Raw genomic sequence first — 21,162 nt, forward strand, 5'->3', positions numbered from 1 at the left:
CCCGACAAGCAGCAAAGTCCCACCCCTACACAGTAGAGATTCTCAGATATAAGAAAGCCTTCTACTCTAATAGCTTCTTCCCCAGAACTGCTAGACTTTAGAATTCTCTTCCGGGTTCCTGCTTTTTTTTTTTTTACGTAAGCATCGCCACTTATCAAGGCTAAGAGGTCACTCGAGGATAAGGGTTAAAGAGTGTACAGTAGAAATTGGACAATATAGTAATTGATAGTAATGGAAATTTGGTAAATTTGTTAACTTAAGTGGAACGGCTCATCAAAAACTTGTTTACGTTGGACTTGAAGACAACCATATTGTAGTCAGCTGGAAAGCAGGAAAACGGAAGACAATTCCATAGGTGTGAAGTTCTAAGAAAGAAGCTTTGCTCATGGAAGCTATGTTTAGGTTTAGGTACAGATAAAGAGTGGGGGAAACTAGTGATAGTGTTTTCTGCTAGACGAGTGTTTCTTGTGAAAGTTTGGCAAGGAGGGATCATAGATTGGAGCTCAGCCGAGCACTTGCCATGAAAATAACGATAAAGCAGAGACAAACTCGCAACATCTCTTCTGTGAGAAAGAGGTTGCAGGGAAGAGAAAAGGACATCCCTACGAGGCTACGAAGTCTATTTTGAACTCTATCAAGGCAGGATAAGTCCTTTCTAGCAGCTCCTGACTAAATGTGGCAAAAGTACTCCATCCTTGGACGTACCTGGCTCTTATATAGATAGAGAATTGCATCAGCAGTGAGATATCTACTGGATCGATAGAAAGATCCCACCATTTTTCCAGCGGCTTTGGATTTAATGTATGTGTTCCATTTAAGATCAGGAGTAAAGGTCAAGCCCAGAAGCTTGTCAAAACATGAAGCCTCCCCAAGATGAGAGCCATTCATTTCAATTGATGCCAGATGGAGATCAGAACGTTGATGATATAAAGATAAAAGCTTGGTTTCAGATGCATTAAAAGTAACAAGCCACCTCTTTCTCCATTGTACCACTTGCTCAAATCAGAGGAGAAAGAATCAGAGAGAACATGGTCATTCACGGTCTTAGATGTGCTTCCCCAACTGTACTGACATGCAGAAGTTCAAGTGTAATGTAAACAGACATCTTGCTGCTAAACTCTCTAGATAGTACCCGTGATAGTAGTCCCCTACATCAAAGTGGCAATGTGCCTTATTTGGTTAGAAAATATGATAAAAATAAAACTGGTAAAACCAAACAGGAAAACCATGTAAAAAAAAAAATAAAAATAAATTCATTGGACTTAAGGAGTCGGAGTCGGAATCAGATAAAAAATTCCAACTCCAACTCCTTGTACTCTTAGAATTCTGACTCCGACTCCAGCTAAAACCTCCGACTCCGATTCCGCAACCCTGGTTTATCATGTGCGTTTATGTATTTTTATTGAAGGTTTTATTTTAGACAAACAATATAAGAAAGTTCAGTTTTAGTAATATTTAATACATCGATTGAAACAAAAAAAACTAAAACTGTACCATTTGACCATAATCTTTATATTTAAAAACTTTTAAACAATATCTTTTCAGACAACAGATAATTTTTTCATACATCTTTGTTTTAAAAAAAAAAAAAAAAAAAAATTTCTGCTATATTAATATTTTCTATTTTTTGTTTAATTTTTTTTATACATCTTTAAAAACAATTTCTGCTGTATTAGTAAGTTTATTAAAAAAAAAAGAAATTTTTTTTTTTTCTTGCAGCTCTTCAACTAATTTGATGAAGCTGATTGAATTTACTTTGATGGATGCCTCCTATGTTTTACGACTGATGTATGAACTCAACGTTTTACCATTGGCGCTACAAATCACATCAATTTGCGGAAATGTGATGGTAAATATTCATCCATGTCGCCTTTCATTTATCTTTTTTGTTTTCATTTATAAAATAGTTTCTTAAAAGACGATTTGTTTGTCACAACAAAAGGATTATCAGACACCATTGCCTGTATGACTCGATTTGGTGAAAGTGCACTGACCACTTGAAGCCAGTCAATGTGCACTGGTTGTCCAAGCTACAAAGGGTGTTTATTCCAAAAGCTGTTCTTAACATGAGGTTGTGGAGAGTGTGGAGGCATTTTCTTATTTTCAACCTCCCCGTAATTAAAGGTAAGACTTCGGGTGGTCCCCCAGTGCACTTTCACTCTCTATTTGTGCCCCACTGCAGCAGGATATACCACAAAGCCCAAAGGGAGGGAAAATCAAAATGGACCTGCTTGAATTCCTCCATGGGATTTCTTTCGGCGATCAACACTACTCCTGTTCCTTCTAAAAAACAACACGTACATCAAATCTGTTGCCAGGGCTGCTGGAAAAATGGTGGGATCTTTCTATCGATCCAGTAGATATCTCACTGCTGATGCAATTCTCTATCTATATAAGAGCCAGGTACGTCCAAGGATGGAATACTGTTGCCACATCTGGGCAGGAGCTGCTGGAAAGAACTTGTCCTGCCTTGATAGAGTTCAAAATAGACTTCGTAGCCTCGTAGGAGATGTCCTTTTCTCTTCCCTGCAACCTCTATCTCACAGAAGAGATGTTGCAAGCTTGTCTCTGATGTATCGTTATTTTCATGGAAGGTGTTCGACTGAGCTTCAATCTATGGTCCCCCCTCGCCAAACTTTCACAAGAAACACTCGTCTAGCTGAAAACACTATCACTAATTTCCCCACTCTTTATCTGTGCCTAAACCTAAACGTAGATTCCATGAACAAAGCTTCTTTCTTAGAACTGCACGCCTGTGGAATTGTCTTCCGTTTTCCTGCTTTCCGGCTGAGTACAATATGGTTGTCTTCAAGTCTAACGTAAATAAGTTCTTGATGAGCCGTTCCAAATAAGTTAACAAATTTTCATTACTAATGATTACTATATTTTCCAATTTCTACTGTACATTCTTTAACCCTTATCCTTGAGTGACCTCTTGGCCTTGATAATGTGGTGATGCCTTTGTAACCCCCCCCCCCCCCCAAAAAAAAAGTAATCTCGGCAGGGTTCACCTTTTAGGACCAAAAAAGTAAGGAAAAACTACCTCATTCATGCAAAGAAGGGTCTGAGGGATGAACCCAACCTCTTGATTACTAGAATGCTGTGAAAGTAATCTTAGCAACTTTGTGTGAATCAGTGAAACATACTGCGATGCGAATGTTTCATGTTTCAACCAAGATGCAAACTCTCCAATCATCCGAAGAAACACAATCGAACCCTTGCCAAATTTTCATAAAAAAACACTCAACTAGCTACAACCACTATATACAGTTTCCCCTCACTATCTATCTAAATCTAAACATAGATTCTATGAACAAAGCTTCTTTCCCAGAACTGCCCGCCTGTGGAACACTGTTCTGCTGGCCTGCTTCCCGGTTGGATACAACACAGCCTTCAAACAAGTTCTTGTTGAGCTGTCCCCATAAATAATCAAATTCTACCCCCCAAAGTGACACCATTAACAATTACTACACAACTACCTTACATTCCTTAACCCTTATCCCCGAGTGGCCTTCAGGCCTTGATAAATGGTAACACCCAAGTAAAAAAACAACAAAAAAGAACTTAATTCCAGAAGTTTCTACACTACTACTAGAGTGAAGAAAAAAAATTAAAAAAAAAAGAAAAAAAAAAAGAAAAAAAAAAAATCTATTCACACAAGAGGAATATTAATTAATTCAATCTCGGTGTCTTGAACAGTAGGTCCAGGATATGACCTTAAACTATATCCGATGGTGAGGCCCCAGCTTGTGGACTTTGGGGAGTGTGGAGCTACCTTTTAATTGCCATTGCTGACCCGGAGTGGTAGTACCTGCTAGGGTCCCAACTACGGGTTAAATACAAACCGACCTAAAAAAAAACCCAAATATACTCTAAAAAAAAATTATTCTTCAAAATCACTGGATTCGGCATAAAATAGCCCCAAAATGGTTGATATGCCATAAAACAAAGACAGCCAACCAACTTGAACAGTAGACCTCTTGATTCAAATGTGGACCTGACCAAATTGCTCGTATAAAATGTGTGTTGCAGATAATATCTCTTCATTTGAACAAGAAAATTATAATCTCGTCCGGTAACTTTCCCTCACCACGGTCGAGGCCTTTGAGATTCGTTTTGGGAAAGGGATACCGGGTTCTATCTAGACCTCGTCTGATCTGATGTTGTTTATTGCTGCATGTCTTAGAATGCGGGCAGCAAAACGAAGATGGGGTGAGCAAGTGCAAACTAAATTTGTTAATGGAAGTATAATGTATAAAATATAAATAAATGGTATTACGCCATCAAATTTTTGAGATGAGGATTGATTATTTGGATTATTTGTATTTTTTAGACGACTGCGTTTCATCTTTGATCAAAGACCCGTGGTACAGTAGGGCAGGTCGATTGTGGAACCCCGGTGAGGCAATGGTGATGATAGTTGGGGTTTGACATAGAAAAGACCTACACAAAATATTTTTTTCAAAATCGTTATGTTTGCTTGAGGAAATGACTTTAAAATTTCTGAAAAAAGTTGCAAATCAACTTGCCATAATGGTACAGTGGTTAGAATACTTGGAAAAATCGTAATGCCATGAAAAATCAATTTATCATTTCTTTAAAAGAAACTTTTCCTTTGAAGTAGGACATTCTGCCATTATTTATTGTTTTGCGTTTGGGGCTTTAACCTCGCTGTTAATTTGATAAATGACCCAACTTTATTAATATACTAGCATATGTACCTGGCCTTGCCCAGTATTAAACGTAACGCTAAAAAACTTTAAAAACTTAAAAAAAAAAATTAAGTAAAAAAAAAGAAAAAAAAAGAGAAAGTAACTGAGACATGTGCATTATGTTTTTTCTAAACAGTTCACTTGTAAATATATTAAAAAAAGCTGAGATCGAAAACCAAACCTAAAGTCAGTAAGTGAAGAACGATAACCATTAAACCAGCTTGCCACGATCTTGAAAACGTGTTTTGAACCTTGTGAAACTGTTGACATATAAAAATCTTATGAACCACAAATATCAATTTTTAAATTTCGACCCTCCTTAGCAGCCCTTTTTTCCGGATGAAAACCGATTAAAAAATTTTCCACAAGTCTGAATATCCTATATACCAAATTTCCAGTCTGTAGATGAAAAAATCGTTGAGTATATAGGTTGAGAGTTGTCTTCACGCACACACGTCACTTTTATATATAGAATACCCTGTGACTTTTATCGTTACAATCGCTACAACTATTCTAATGACCCTGGTGTCTAACTCTGTCCCGTGGGGAGGCATAGTAAATAGGTACAACTATTCTATTTTGATTAAAAAAAAAAAAAAAAAAAATTCATAAATTCTGACATATCCTTTAAGACAGTCTCCTTGCATAACTAAAAATAAATTTCTTTACTTTAATATTATTCTTAGGTGAAAGAATCATTTTCTTGTTGCCATTTAATTTACGTAAATGTTTATGGTACGCAAAGACAGATATGTAAATAAAAATGCACTCTTTTCCTTGAAGGAAGCAAGAGAAATGCATAGATAAATAAGAGAGAGAGAGAGAGAGAGAGAGAGAGAGAGAGAGAGAGAGAGACGGATGACTTGTTCAGTTAATTATAAATTAACTAATTAAAATAATTAAAACAATTTTTTTTTTTACATAACTCAATCCCAAAACTAAAGTATATTTTATCATGTACTTTATGTAATTTAAATGTAGAATAAAAAATGTCTTAAGCAAACAGACATTGATTCACATTTAGTATAATAGTACATGCAAAGGATGTTTAATTTAAAACTCTTTAGTGTGTATCAACATCGAGAAGTACATTTTTCTATTGATAATTTTCATTACAAAGTTCCGTAACTCTTAATTCTGCAAGACATACAGAGTTATTTCCCCTGCTCTGTTTGCTATAAGAAAACGTGAATATTTATTTTGTAAATGTTTAATTTCATTTCGTTTTTATAAATTTATTTTTTTTCTATTTACGTTATTGACATCTTCTGAACATCTTTCTTATCATTGTTGTTACACTATTTCGGCCGTTGTATCCCACAGCGTTCTTCAGATTCGTTTTGTAATTTCGTTTAATCCATGGTAGACCTTTCATTTTGTATTTTTATACTTTTTAGATTCTGAAATTAATTAATGTAATTATTTTTTAATGATCCTTAATGAAAAGCTTAGAAATGAATTAGTTTGTGAATAAAACTTAAAATCGAATAAATTTATATAAAATATAGCCAACCTGTGACCCGTTTCGCTAACGTTTGTATGTTGTGCAGTTTTTGTCTGTCCGTCTCTTTTTTATTTTATTTTCTCTTTCATCTTTTTCACTTTTCTTTTTCCTTTTATTATTCGTCATCCTCTCTCTTTTCCTTCCTCTCTTTCTATTCCACCTTTTTAACCATCTCTCTATCCTCCTCACTCTTTGTCCGCTTTCCTTTTTCTCTCCTCTCCTCCCCATCTCTCTTCCCTCCCCTTCTCTCTCCCATTTTTATCACTTCCCCTTTCCTCTTCCCCCCCCTATCTCCTATCCATCTCTCTCCTCTCCCCTCCTATCTCTCTCCATTCCCTCTTCCCCCTTCCTGTCTCCTTCCTCCCCCTTTTCCTTCCTTCCTTTTTCCCGTTCCTTCCTATTTCCCCTTCCTCTTTTCCTTTTCTTCACCTTTTATCCCATTCTCTCTCTTCACCCTTTCCCTCTACCCTCCCCCTCTCCACACCGTTTTCTTTTCCTTCTCTCTTGCCTGTAAAATAGTCTTACAAAATATATTTATTTTATTATTATACGTTATTTTTTTTTAATAAAATTTTCTTCAATTTTTATTTTTACTGATGAACCTTGGAGTTACATCTTTTACCAAATATATTTTTTAAGTTATTTCTTTTTTTTTAATTATTATTTTTTTAATTATTTTTTTGTAATAATTTTTTTTTAATTATTTTTTTCAAGTCTCGAACATTGATGGGTGGTCGATCAGAGAGAAATGAGTATCTCCTTCTCCATGCGTTCACAGAAAAGGACTACATTGTTCCTGACAAACAGTTCAAGAAGAAAGGAGCTCCTGTGGTAAGTTGCAAATTAAAAAACAACTTAAGAAAATAAACTTTTTTATATCATTTTTGATTTGAGATAGAAATTGATTATTTGTATTCTTTGAACTACTGTTCACATCTTGAGTATTTTTATATATATATATATATATATATATATATATATATATATATATATATTAATTTTATTTATACAAACATTAATGGCTACATATGTGCATACATGTTTCTGTAATCACCCACGTTGGGGGATTACGTCTTCAGGCCAAGAACTACCTTCAAAAGTGACATTTCCACCAAATACATTTTTCTATTTCGTTTATCAAGTTAAAAATACAACCTGGGTGGGAGTCAAAAAAAACAAAAACGGTAAAAGGATGAGTGAGGTCTTTGAAGATGATAAACATCTTTTTTCTTTTCCCCTTCCCCCATCTAACCTAACTTTTGGCTTTTTATGGCATAGGGTACTTGAGAGTTTAGTTTTCTTGTCTTAGAGTCTGTAAGTTAATAACCTTAGCTATGGTCAACCAAGTACTGACCGGTGCCTTTTTAATCTACCTCCACCCACACATACACGCAACACACACATAACACATCCATACACAGACACTGCCAACACACACATACACACATTAATCCATATATTCAAAAGCGAATCCATGCTGAACGCTCTTTGTTTTATTTACTGAAACTAGACAATGATTCTGAAACTACGTAGAAGATAAAGTAAAAGTTACATTAAGGTAAATAAAAAAATAAATAAATAAAAATAAAATACATAAATAAATAAATAAATAAATAAAAAAATAAATAAAAAATATAATAAAAAATAAATAAATAAGAATAAAAATAAAATTAAATTAAAACAAATAAACCAACAAAATGTGAATAAATATAAACCCGAAAGTTATCGTTATATTACTGGAAATTAGTTAGAGAAAATAAAACACCTAGTATAGAATGGAATATTATTAGAAGGGCCAATACTTGCCACTCATTGAACTCACCATGTCTATTATGCTTATCAGAAAAACTTGAGATAACTAGGTTTAAAGACCGAGAAAAATTATTGAATATTAAACAAGAAACTGCTATATCCTGCAAACATTTCAGAATACACGCACTTAAGGAACTCTAAATTAGGATAATGGAACTGCTATAAGTACAACTAACCCCCATCAAATAACCCCCCCCACAAAGAGGATAAGTGAGGTCGCAACTATAATCATACCCGTAAGTCACTTAATATTCTACTTCATCGAGCAGTTATGGTATTACTAGCCGAAATAAGTACCTGTATGAAGGTATATTTGAACTAAATGAGTAATAGATCGTTTTGAGTGAAGCTCGTAATAATGTATGCATATGGATATTTTTGGGTGTGTGCATGTATGGATATATGATCTTTATATACCCGGGTAGGAAAAATAATTTATTAATATAAAAAAAAAAAAAAAAAAAAAAAAAATGAAGAAATAAATAGATGAAAGAAAGTAAGGAATGAATGGTGAATGGAAGAGAAGGGAATAAGGGTATTAGAGTGAATACGTTTAAAATAAAATGAAAGACGATATGTTTAAAATAAAAAAATAGCTATATAGTGCATTAGAGAAAAAAAAACTGGATACACTATACGTCTAAAATACTGAAACCTATAACATCACCTAGAGACTGATCACATTCAAAGCTAAGAGACATTCCCACTGCTTGCAGAGAGAAGGCTTCTTCAAGCGAACGTGAATAGTCTCCAAGATCTTCAGGTCATAGATCGAATGAGCATGACTCAAAATAGTGAATGAGTCAGTGCTCAAGTTTGTGGCACATGCCGGTTTTTATGCAAATATTCAGTTATATATATATATATATATATATATATATATATATATGTATATGTATATATGTAATTGTGATATATATATATATGTATGTATATATATATATATATATATATATATATATATATATTTATATATAAATTAAAAATAAACTAAAATAAATATACACAATGTATAACGATTTTTTCAATGTTGATCTATTTTTGATTCCTGAAAAATTATTTCACCCACCTGAAGACCCATAAAAAAACCGTCCATAAAAAAATCTAATCATTTGAGACCCCGAGCGCCGCTTAGTTTCAGAGGAGATAGAGTTTGAAAATATGGAGACAGACAGATGTATATATGTATTTGTGATTGGCTTATTGAATTTTGGATTTCTCCTTTAATTGATATACTGTGTCAATCTAATATGATTAAACTTAGGTTTTTTTTTTGTTTTGTTTTTTTAAATCATCAACATTTTAAGAATAAAATTAACTATGGTTTATTGACTAAATTCTCGCCCGCTTTCTTTCTTTTTTTCCTTTTTTTTTTCTTTAAATTATTTCAGACAAGGCATGAAGCCACTTGATGTAAGGAACTAAAAAAAAGGTCAATAACTAACCAACAATAGGTATTAAAATGATAGATTATAACCCAGAAAACAACAATTCTTCCCTCTCTGTCAGAAACATCGCTCATGGAATGTGAGGACTAAAGGACAGAATAAGGGAAGCAAGAGTTATGAGGCTGAAAGAATAGAAAACTATGTCATAGAGTCGTGAGCAAGGCAACGAAAAGGGAGCTCTGGTGAATGGTTCTGAAACGAATCCCTAAGAAAAGCCCAGTTTTTCTTAATTATTATAGTGAAAATCGATAATTGAAATATTGAATGTGAAGTGAAACCAATGGTATCAATTCAATTGCCATGTTGCAGTAATGAAAATATGCAGAAATTACAGAAAAGACAATAATGTAGAAAATTAATTATTAATGAAAACAGTTTTTGAAGACAATTAGTAAAAACTAAGTTTTGCTAAATTGGCCAAAGATTTGCCTCCCTTTTGTTACAATTAGAACTCTCCAGTTTTTTTGTTTTTTTTTTGCAAAACTCAGTCATATTCTACAAAGCCCAAAACAAAAACAATTTTTCTCTACAAAACAACCAAACTAAACACCATGAATAAATATTTGAAGATATAAACAACTTAGAGTATAAAAACTTCTTCCAAAATGATTGGTTTGTTGTTTTTATTTTACAGCATATCAACCCTTTTTAAGTTATTTAATGCCGAATCCAGTGATTTTGAAGAACAATTTTTTTTTATAGAATATATATATATATATATATATATATATATATATATTTATTTTTTCAAGTCAGTTTCTATTTAACACATAGTTGGGATCCTAACAGGTACTACCACTCCGGATCAGAGTGGACCTGGGAGCAATGGCGATTAAGGGGTGGCTTCACACTCCCCAAAGTCCGCAAGCTGGGGCCTCACCATTGGATATAGTTTAAGGTCATAACCAGGACCAAAATGATTGGATTCGGCATTAATAATCCTCAAAAGGGTTGATATGCCATAAAACAAACTGAATCTTCAAAATGTTTTTTAAACCAGTAAAATTTCAATGACTTTCATTTTTCGGTTTAATTTAATTTTTCCTACTATAATCCAATTTGTTCATTCTTAAGTAATTGGATTATCTCATTTTTAAAACGGGGGTGGAAGGTGATAACGTACATTAGACGGGATTTAAAAAGATGACAATTTTCTTTTGAATTTAAAAATTTTAACAGAACTAATGCCAAATTAAAGTATTCTTTGATATTCTTGTTGCAGATTGAATTTGATGAGGAAGGGGAAGCAATTGTAGACAAAAAATCTTCAGGTCGCAAGAAACCTGCCTATGCAGGAGGTTTGGTTTTAGAGCCTAAGAAAGGTAAGTGTAAAGACGGGAGTTGTTCCAAAAGTAATGCCTCCTATTTTTCAACTAAAAAAGTTGAAGAACTATGAAGACGGGAGTGATACTATTAAAACAAGCAAACTTTTGTGCTCCCGAATTTATTTTTCTACATAGTCACCACCATTCTCAATGCACTTTTGCCAGCGATAAATGAGAGCCTTGATGCCTCTACTGTAAAAGTCAGTATTTGCTCTGGTGCTACCAGATCAGGCCAATCTGAAGATATTGGCTTCCTGAGACGAAATGCATCTAAGATTGGTGCTTTTGGTTTTTCTACTTCCTTTTGCAAAACTTAATTATGTTCTACAAAACAAAAAAACAAAAACCCACTATTGCCTCCATCATAATAATGCATTATGGATGTGTTCTCAGCAGCTCCCATAACTCTTACTTCTCCTAATTTGTTCCTCAGTCCTCATTTAGAATAAGATTTTTCTGACAAAGGGAGAAGAAAAAGCTGTATTCTGTCGGCAGTATTTTTACGTGAGCAGTCGTTTGAGATGTGGAAATTTTCTGTTTTTATTTCTATCGTTGTGGCCATGTCACTAATAAAGGTGCTGGAGGTAAACATTTTATCTGGGCTGTCGTTATCTGCCTGATAATCATGGACCCAAACCTTGGATTAACCACTAAGGAGGCTGTCCTATCAGCAGGTGCAAAGTACTGGGGTTATTGTATTGCCATTTAGTAAATGGAATCTGGCCCATGCAGTAGCTTCTGGTGGGGCTTCTCGATGCCATATTAGTGGGTAATTGTGACGGCTTTACTTTATCATGGTCTGCAAAAAAAAATATATCTTCATTTCTTTTTCTCCTTTACTTTCCCTCTCTGCTCTGCTCTAACCAAGTCTGTTGACCTGTTCCACAAATCTCCAAACTTCATCACGAAAAGTCTCCAGAAAGAATACATGATAAAACCCTGAACTCCAACCTCCAACATAGACCCCACCCCCACCCCCACTACCATGTCTCCTTCTCCAACATCAGGGGTCTGTGTTCCAACCTTCCAGAGGTTGAAAACCCAATTACAGGAGACCAAACCAGACTTATTATTCCTAAGCAAAACTGGCATTGGACCGACTATTTCCCATAGATGAGTTCGTAATTAACGGATACTCTAACTTAACATCAAAATCTGACCCCCCAAGATTGCCATGGACATAGAATATGTGCCTACATTAGAAATGGCTTTCCATGTGGTAGGTACATCTCCAGAAAAGACCCTAAATGTGCTTCCAGGTTGCACTTGCACACACCACTGCGTTTAATGCTCCTACAACAGCGGAGTTACTATCTTTAAGAGCATATCTGAGAAAATCGACCACATCCTATTTGATTATCCTTCGGCTAACATTCCTGTCTGTGGAGACTTCAATGTTCACAATGTGGAATGGTTAACCCACTCAAACAAGATAGATGATGATGGGAGGAGGTTCTGTCACGATTTCTCCATTGCTTATGACCTTACCCAGATTGTTAAGGAATCCACCCTTATGCCCAACACTGATGATCAGCATGCAAGTCTCCTAGATCTTTTTCTCACAACTTGCCTTGAGCTATGTTCATCCTCTGTTCTGTCTCCACTGGGATCTTCTGATCACTCGGTTGTATCAGTTAAGATAAAAACAAAAAGTCCCCATCGTACAGTATATCGATACTCTATGGCTGACTGGGATATCTTCCATACATTTATATCAGACCCCCCCCCCTGCATTCCACGTTTAAAAATAATGTGTTCTCTATAGTATCAGACCTGGTTAATTGTAGGCATAGACGTTTCATACCCTCCAAAAAATTCCAGCAAAAACCTAACAGCCAGTGGTTGGTTCTCTCCAGAATGTGTTGCTGCCATTGTGATCAGAAATCACTTTTTCAACTGCTTCCAATGTAATAGATGTATTGAGGTAATCTTGTCAACATCAGACAAAACCAAACTCTTTGCCAAGAACTTTGCAGCTAAATCTACCCTATATGATCAAGGTTACCCCCCCCCCCCCATCTGAAAACACATGTTATGCGACACACAAATATCTATGCATGATGTTGCCAAGCTAATCAGAAACCTTGATTCCAGTAAAGCAACTGGCCCTGACGGCATTCCAATTATAGTGCTGAAGAATTTTCAAACATAACTAGCTCCCATACTTATAAAGCTGTTTAAGCGTCGTCTTAAGGAAAATTGCTTCCCAACACCCTGACAAACCTCATCAGTATGCCCTGTATTTAAAAATGTAGATGATCGGTTATCTCCCTCTCAGTGCAGACCAATAAGTCTCCCATGTGTCAGGATTAAGTTACTTGAATCTGTGTTAAATAGAGAAGTAGTCAACCACCTCAGCAAAAATAACCTTAATGACATGCAATATGGTTTCTGTTCTGCTAGATCTACAGCGGATGTGCTTACAGTTATTTCTCATAGAATTAATGAAACTCTCGACGGAGGCTTCCTCTCTAGGGCAGTTGCTCTTGACATATCAAAGGCCTTTGATAGAGTATGGCATAAAGGTCTACGTCACAAAATCTCTAGCTATGGTATAGCTGTAAATGTCTTTTCAATTATTAAATCATTTCTCTCTGATAGGTTCATAAGAATAGTGGTTGATGGGCAGAAATCAGAAGCTCATAATATTAATGGTGGGGTCCATCCTGGGCCCAACTATCTTCCTGATCTACATTAATGATCAAAGTGTAGTATCTGTTCTTCAGATGCTGCACTTCCATTTCTTGTTCTCTTTCAGTAGAGGAACAGTCTTTCATGACTGAGACAATTTTTTTTATTTTTGTACCTTTTCTCCACGTTAAAAAACGACCCTGGTGTCTAACTCTGTCCCGTGGGGAGGCATTGTAAATAGGTACATTAATGATCTTCCAAATCACATCCTTAGATTATTCGTAGACATTTATGCTGACGACACTACCATCTATGGCAACACTTCAAATGTAATGAGGAAAGAGGTGGCTGGCTAATTTTAATGCATCTAAAACCAAGCTTCTATCTTTACATCATCAATGCTCTGATCCCCATCTGGCATCAATTGAAATGATTGGCTTTCGTTTTGGGGAGACTCCAAGTTTTGACAAGCTTCTGGGTCTGACTTTTACTCCTGATCTGAAATGGAACACGTACATCAAATCTGTTGACAAGGTCGCTGGTAAAATGGTGGGATCCTTCTACTGCTCCAGTAGATACTTCACTGTTGATGAAATTCTCATCTTGTATAAGAGCCAAGTATGTCCAAGGAGCTGCTAGAAACTGGTTATCCTGCCTTGACAGAGTTCAAAATAGACTTCATAGCCTAGTGAGGGATGCTCTTTTCTCTTCCCTGCAACCTCTTTCCCACAGAAGAGACGTTGTGAGCCTGTCTCTACTTTATCGTTATTTTCATGACAAGTGCTCGTCTGAGCTCCAATCTATGCCCCCCCCCCACCTCACCAAAATTTTACAAAAAACACTTATCCAGCAGAAACCACTATCAATAATTTCCCCCACTCTTTATCTATAAGGCTAAAATGCTGGCCACCAGTAAAGTGGCAAAAAGGGAGATAATTATGTCCCCTGTATTCACAATCTTTAAGATGTTCGCATCTAGGGGAATTGCAGTTTCCTCGCCAATTTTCCGTAAAAATGACTTTTTACTGTAAATAATTTTCTACTCAATTGAATTTTCATAATTTTTGGATATATTACTATTTTCGACATGACAAGTAAGTACAATTGTTTTTGCTTAAAATGACATTTAAAAAAAAAAAAATCGACCTGTTGCCTTTTATCTTAACAAACACCAACTTTTTAATCACTAAAATTCTAAAATTTAATTTTCTTAATTAAAATAAAAACCTACTTAACCAATTTACCTGATTTTTAGAATATGACATTTTTTTGTTCTGTGATGATTGGTCAAATTTCTGTGATGATTGGTCAAAGATTTTTCTGTATTTTTTTTTTTTATAATATAAGTGCAATTTTAAATAAGCACCGATTATAAACAAGCACCAAATTTTTTAGTTTACTTGTTTTAATACGATGAATATTCGATTAATAGTAAATAAGAAATAATATATAAGTCACATAGTTATGAAAAACACTAACATAAAAGAAATTGTCACACTTTTATTAACATAGCGTTTCGTTTTTTTTCTTCTTTTTTTTTCTTTTTTCAGGTTTTTATGACAAATACATTTTATTGCTGGATTTTAACAGTTTGTATCCATCTATCATCCAAGAATACAATATCTGTTTCACAACAGTTGTGCGACAGTATTCTTCAAAGGTGAGCTGTTCACCATTTTTTGGTCTGTACAAAACGCCTGCATATTTTTTGTTGGGGGAGGGGGTGTCTTATAAAACAAAGGTTACATATGTCGATAAAAATATAAATAAGTTATAAGATGCTATAAATCTACAGTAGTGAAACATGAACCCTGACAACTTGTCAAAGTAAAATCTTGGCAGTGGCACAAAGGGAGATGTTGAGCATCACTCTACGAGACAGAAAGACAAACATCTGGATCCGCCAGCAAACAAGTTATTCACATCAATACTGCCATCAAGACATCCAAACACATGTAGACAGCACGTAGCCAGACAGTATGACAACAGATGGTTCATCAGGACAACAGAATGGACACCTTGTGAATATAAGAGGTCAAAGGAAAGACTAAGAACGAGGTGGAGGGATGGCCTGATAAAACACATGGGTCCCACATGGCAATGCATAGCTCAGGACAGAGATAGATGGCTGAAGTCCAGGGAAGAGTTCCTCATTGAGTGATAAAACCCATTTTTGATTTATTGATTTCGAACTAAAATCTAACAAATCAAAGGAAAAATTAAAAATTTTATCAGGACCGAAGTGCATGGACGCCTTTAGAATATTATCCATCTATTTGACCAATCAGCATCTTTAGTGAACAATGGTGCTTCGAACTGGAATGTGATAGAATGAAAATGCTACTTAAAATTTAAGTGTAGCAGACAGACGAAAAATGCTTTTTTAAACTAGAGCTTGACCAAGAAAGTGGGCTCCCTCTACCATGCTAGAAAATTACTTGCACCAGAAAGCATCTTGTATCTTTACAAAGTCATAGGTCAACCATGCATGGAGTTTTGTTGCCACATCTGGGCTGATGCATTTGCCACTAATATCTCGCTCTTAGAAACGGTCTCAAATTTAATAGATCCTGCATTATCAACCAAGCTCCAACCTCTGTCCCATCACCGCATGTGCTTGTTTTACTTTAATGGAATATGCTCTGATGAACCCTTAGCACTTGTGCTCCCTCAACATGCAAACTCCCGACTGCCGATAAGCAGCAAGATCCGTCCTCCTCTTTCACTGTCGTGGTTCCTCCATGCTGAAGAGCCTTCAACTGCTAGACCTTGGAATTCCCTCCCTGTCTCCTTTTTCCTCGACTGTACTAACATGCAGAAATTTAAGTGTAAAGTGAACAAACATCTCACTGCTCAACTCCTCCTTGTAGGACTCAGTGGCAGTTTTCTTTGTTTGGCATGAATATAAAAAAGTGTTATTTTAAATTAAAGCTTGATAGATTGTTGTGGTCCTGTTAGGAGGTCACAATATTAAGATGAAAGAGTTCTGGTGATCACTACGAGCAGTTGGACTATATTTGTGCTCAAAGGCAGAAATGTCTGGCTTACATAGTGCCAGATGAATCCATACTATCCTGGATATAGGCGTGTTAACTACCCCAGAACATAGATAAAAAAAAATGCTATTTAAAATTTTAAAAATTCAAGTGTGGCAGATTGATGAAAATGTGGTTATAGTCAGCTAACATACTTCCTAACTTCCAACATGGCTGCTACCAGAAACGGTGGCAAGGCAAATCAGTTCCTTCATTTTTATTGTTCTTCAGTATTTCTGTTGTGAAGTAATTTATTGAAATATAAAGACACTATTGAAAAATATACAATACAAATTAACAAAATTATGAAAGATAAAAATAACACAGTCTTTATTTGCATTTTTAATAACAAAATAATAAAAAAAGTTTTTATTTTATTTGAAATTTTATAAAAATATGTTTATGAAATAAAAAAAATTTTTTTTTTGTAATTTAAAATTCAAATTCAAATTTTTTCTTTGAATTTGTATGAATATCTATGAAAGTATGAAAAATCAAAATAAAATTTCAAACATCATAAAAAAAAAAAATGTATCCAATACATAATATTGCCAAAATAGTTTAAAAAGATTTTGAGAAAGTGTTTTCAATAATTCTTTCAAAAAAATAAAACTAATTTCAGTAATTCTTAATTAAAATGAAACCGAAAAACTTTTCAATGATTATTAAATAAAAAGAAAACGGAAAAATGTAATAAAAAAAAAAGAAGAGTACATGCGCATGGGAGATCTAGGTAAAAAAGTAAAGAACTGATTTGCTTTGTCACTGCTTCTGGTAGCCGCCACACCGGAAGTTAAGAAGTATGTTAGCTGACTACAACTGAAAATGGTATTTTAAATTTTAGCGTGACAAACCAAAAAGAACTTGAAAGGCCAACATTGTTGAACTTATTTACAATAAGATGTTTCTGTTCAGTATGTTATATTATGTAGCAAAGCTAAAAAAAAAATAAAAATTAATTAAATATTTATAAAATATCCACAAAACCCATCCATAACTTTTGACATATGAACAAGAAAGTCCATATTTTCTGCAAATTCTGCATCGTCTTTTAAAAATTTTCATTGATAAAATTTTGTTTTTAAAAAAAAATATTCAAGACGAAGTAATGCAATATATTTGATTAGATTTTCCAAGTCAGACCCAGATAATAATTTTGCTGATAAATCAAATTTTGCTCCTGACTTGCCAATTTTTATTTGTTACAATTCTATCTTGTTATTGGCAATATAACAATGCACTCAGGTACAATTTATTTTTAAATACCCAGACAATGCCCTACGATGAAATTTTTTCAAATAGTCACCTAAAAATAGAAATTAGCAAGGGTAATAACTCATTTTAAATTTGAAGAATATAATATTTATTCATACTATTTTCTAATAAAGTAATATACGTTCAGTCGAATAAGGTTAAAATAATTTAGAAATGTTGTTCATTATTTTGGTTATTTCTTGTGAGTACTTTTATTTAATACTAGCTTTACATACCTGGCATTGCAGGGCGAAGGGATTAGTCACATACTATTTAAGATACATCAAATATCCTAACTTGTTACAAAAAGTGGCACGTTGTATTTAGGGAAGCATAAGACACTTCTATCTTGGTCTATGAAAATCAAACGCGAAGTAACTTCCATAGCTTAAACGGAAAATAAATGTCATAGCTTAAATAAATAGGATTACTTCCGGTTTGAAACGCAACTGGTGTCAGCTATTAATGATCGAAAATAAATTAAATATAAATCAAGTTATCCGTAGTATTATTCGTCGAACTAATGTTCTTATTTTGAGTGTGATTTTCACAATGTTTCGGTCGATGTAACGTCTGATCTTCTTCAAGTGTATCTTTTCCGCAAGGACCTGTGGTGCAGTAGTTAGATCACTAGGAAAAATCAGTTGTAAAAATGATATTCTCCTGTGGTCAACTAAAAAAATACATTTGCAAATTACTTAAGACCTCTATCCAGCTATGGCTGATGGAACAAGAGCATGCTACCCCCATGAAGTAAATAAAGCGTTCCGCTCAAAATTCTGTCCAAGTTGCTGAGTTCGACAAGATACACCTGAAGAAGGTCGGAGGTTACATCGACCGAAATGTTTGTGAAAATTCCACTCAAGATGAGAACATTAGTCTGATGAATAATAATACGAAAACCAATCCTCATCTCAAAAATTCAGAAATGTTAAATCAAGTTAAAATCAACTTTAAATAATATTTCTAAATAGAACAACTAAAAAAATTGTATTGCAACAAACAATATTATCGAACTGATTATGAAAATAGATTTTTTAATACAATATGCAAATGAGGTTACTCATTGAATGTACATTTCTTTTGAATACATACAGAGTCTTATAATTATTTAAGTTAAAGCAAGCAAGGACGCCTGGACAATCCACAGAGTTTTATAATTATTCAGATTTATTTTTCTCTCCCTCTTCTCCTGCAGGATAACAATAATGATGAAGACTTTCAAGTAGAACTGCCTGAATCAGGACTTGAACCTGGTGTTCTTCCCACAGAAATTCGTAAACTTGTTGAAAGTAGAAAGCAAGTGAAAGCCTTGATGAAACGAGAAAATATTTCAAACGAGCAAAAGATGCAGGTAATTTTTATTTGATTTCATGGTTCCTTTGTATATTTTTTTTCTGATTGAACCCCCCCCCCCCAAAAAAAAAAATTTCATTTCTTATTTTTAATTAATAAAAAAAAAAAAAAAAAAAATCTGGGTACATGTTGTGAACCCCTTAATGGTAAATGAGGGTTGTAGTGTGATGTTGGTCAATGCTCCATTTTCCTTGGGTCAAGGTGAAACTTTTAACTGAATACTTTAATCTTTAGTGAACTGGTTTTTCTTTTAATTTTAATTTTTTTTTTATATATTTGATTTTTGAAATTAAGAATAACTTTTTTTTTTTTTGTATTTCTTTATGTAATTTTTACTTTTTGAAAATTTTATTTTTTATTAAGTTTTGAATTTTTTATTTTATTTTAATTTTTGAATCCAAAACATTTTATTTTTAGTTAGTTATTTTTTCTGTAGTATTAAATTTTTTTCTTTAAAAACTTTTTTCTGCAATATTTAATTTTTTATTTTCTTTAAAAACTTTTTGTAAGAAAAAAAAAAATCTGGATAAATGTGAAACTCTTAATGATGTTTTGTAGAAATTTTCTTTCTTTCCGTTACGGTGTTGAATATTGTGCCGGGATGACATTTAAAAAAATATCAGATGCATATGCATAAATGCCGTTATTGCGATAAAAAGGGGAATAACTCTAAATAAAGAAAGTAAGAGTTATCGCCTCTTATAGCTCTTGTAAAAGACTAGAACGTTCTAGGAGGGATTGTCTATCTTTATTTTTCCGGCTCTTCACATATCCTGAGTTACATCAGTTTTTGAATGCAACACTCTCCTCCAGTGTCGGACTGAAGATCTCCGAAAAAACATTTTACTTACTTTTTATCGAGTAGTTTTTTTTTTTTTTTACAGCAGAAAAATACATTTTTATGACAGCACATTGAAGGTAGCCATCTTTGAATTTTTCGAACACACTATGAGGAGATAACTCGGTTTAAAGCGCCGACACTCCTTCCCCATCTTTAATACTAGCTTTTCTTCCTAAAAATCAAACCGTTTGCTCGGTGTCATAAAAAATTATTTTTTTTGCTATAAAAAAAAAAAAAAAAAAAAAGTACTTGACGATATTAAATGAATTTTTTTTTTTTTTTTTTTGGAGAACTTCATTCCATAACGGATGCGTACAATATAACCTTTTTTTCAATAAAAATCTGGATAAATTCAAAAAATCTGGATAAATGTGAAACTCTTAATGATGTTTTGTAGAAATTTTCTTTCTTTCCGTTACGGTGTTGAATATTGTGCCGAGATGACATCTAAAAAATATCAGATGTATGTGCATAAATGCCGTTATTGCGATAAAAGGGGGAATAACTCTAAATAAAGAAAGTAAGAGTTATCGCCTCTTATAGCTCTCTAGAGCGTTCTAGGAGGGATTGATGAGAATATGGCATCTTTGCTGACACAAATATCGTTGTGTAAATAATTTAAGTTTTCTGTTATGAATAAATTGTATTTAAAAATACTTGGTCCACTTGTTATTAGAATATCCAATGATTCTGACATCCCATTTCTCAGAACGCAACATATGCAATGCTGGATATCTGGAGTGGGGGTTCTGGAAATGACCTAAAACATAAGCAATGTGATCGTCGTACCAACCAAAAAGAATAAGCATTCAAATTGAAAGAATGTCAATATAAGAAATAACACAGAGATCAGAGAAGACAGCTGGCATGAGGTGAGGACATTTCTAAGTCGTCCTGCACTGTACATCTACTGCTAACACAACAATACTGACCACTCAATCACATCACTGCTGTCTAGTTGATAATCTATATATATAAAAAAGCGAAAATATATGTATGTATGTATGTGTGTTCGCTTTTTCTGTATGTCAACAAAAGGCTTTTTTCAGAGAAGAGGTCGCTCGCTTCACAACTTTTTAAAACTTTTTATATCACATATAAATCGTAATATCTCACAGTTAACAACGAAGCTCGCCTGTCTAGTTAATTTGCTCGATTTTGGGAAGATAAATATTCAATATTTGTCGCTCGCCGCATGTGGGTTAGTCTTTTTCCTATAATATCTTGGGGGAGGGGGGGGGGAG

At 34.0% G+C, this 21,162-nt stretch overlaps 1 protein-coding gene across 1 annotated transcript in view; it reads left to right on the top strand.

Annotated features, from left to right (window-relative positions):
• The window catches only part of LOC145296947 (DNA polymerase alpha catalytic subunit-like), a 238,723-nt gene that overhangs the window by 85,386 nt on the left and 132,175 nt on the right, over positions 1-21,162 (top strand). The window contains exons 22-26 of the mRNA XM_080143167.1: positions 1,720-1,849; positions 6,931-7,047; positions 10,699-10,798; positions 14,983-15,092; positions 18,920-19,075. Of these exons, the coding sequence (XP_079999293.1) occupies positions 1,720-1,849; positions 6,931-7,047; positions 10,699-10,798; positions 14,983-15,092; positions 18,920-19,075 (613 nt within the window). The remainder of the gene's footprint in view (positions 1-1,719; positions 1,850-6,930; positions 7,048-10,698; positions 10,799-14,982; positions 15,093-18,919; positions 19,076-21,162) is intronic.

Source organism: Euprymna scolopes, chromosome 17 (assembly GCF_053919585.1).
Source record: "Euprymna scolopes isolate OS-2025 chromosome 17, ASM5391958v1, whole genome shotgun sequence".
Taxonomy (NCBI): domain Eukaryota; kingdom Metazoa; phylum Mollusca; class Cephalopoda; order Sepiida; family Sepiolidae; genus Euprymna; species Euprymna scolopes.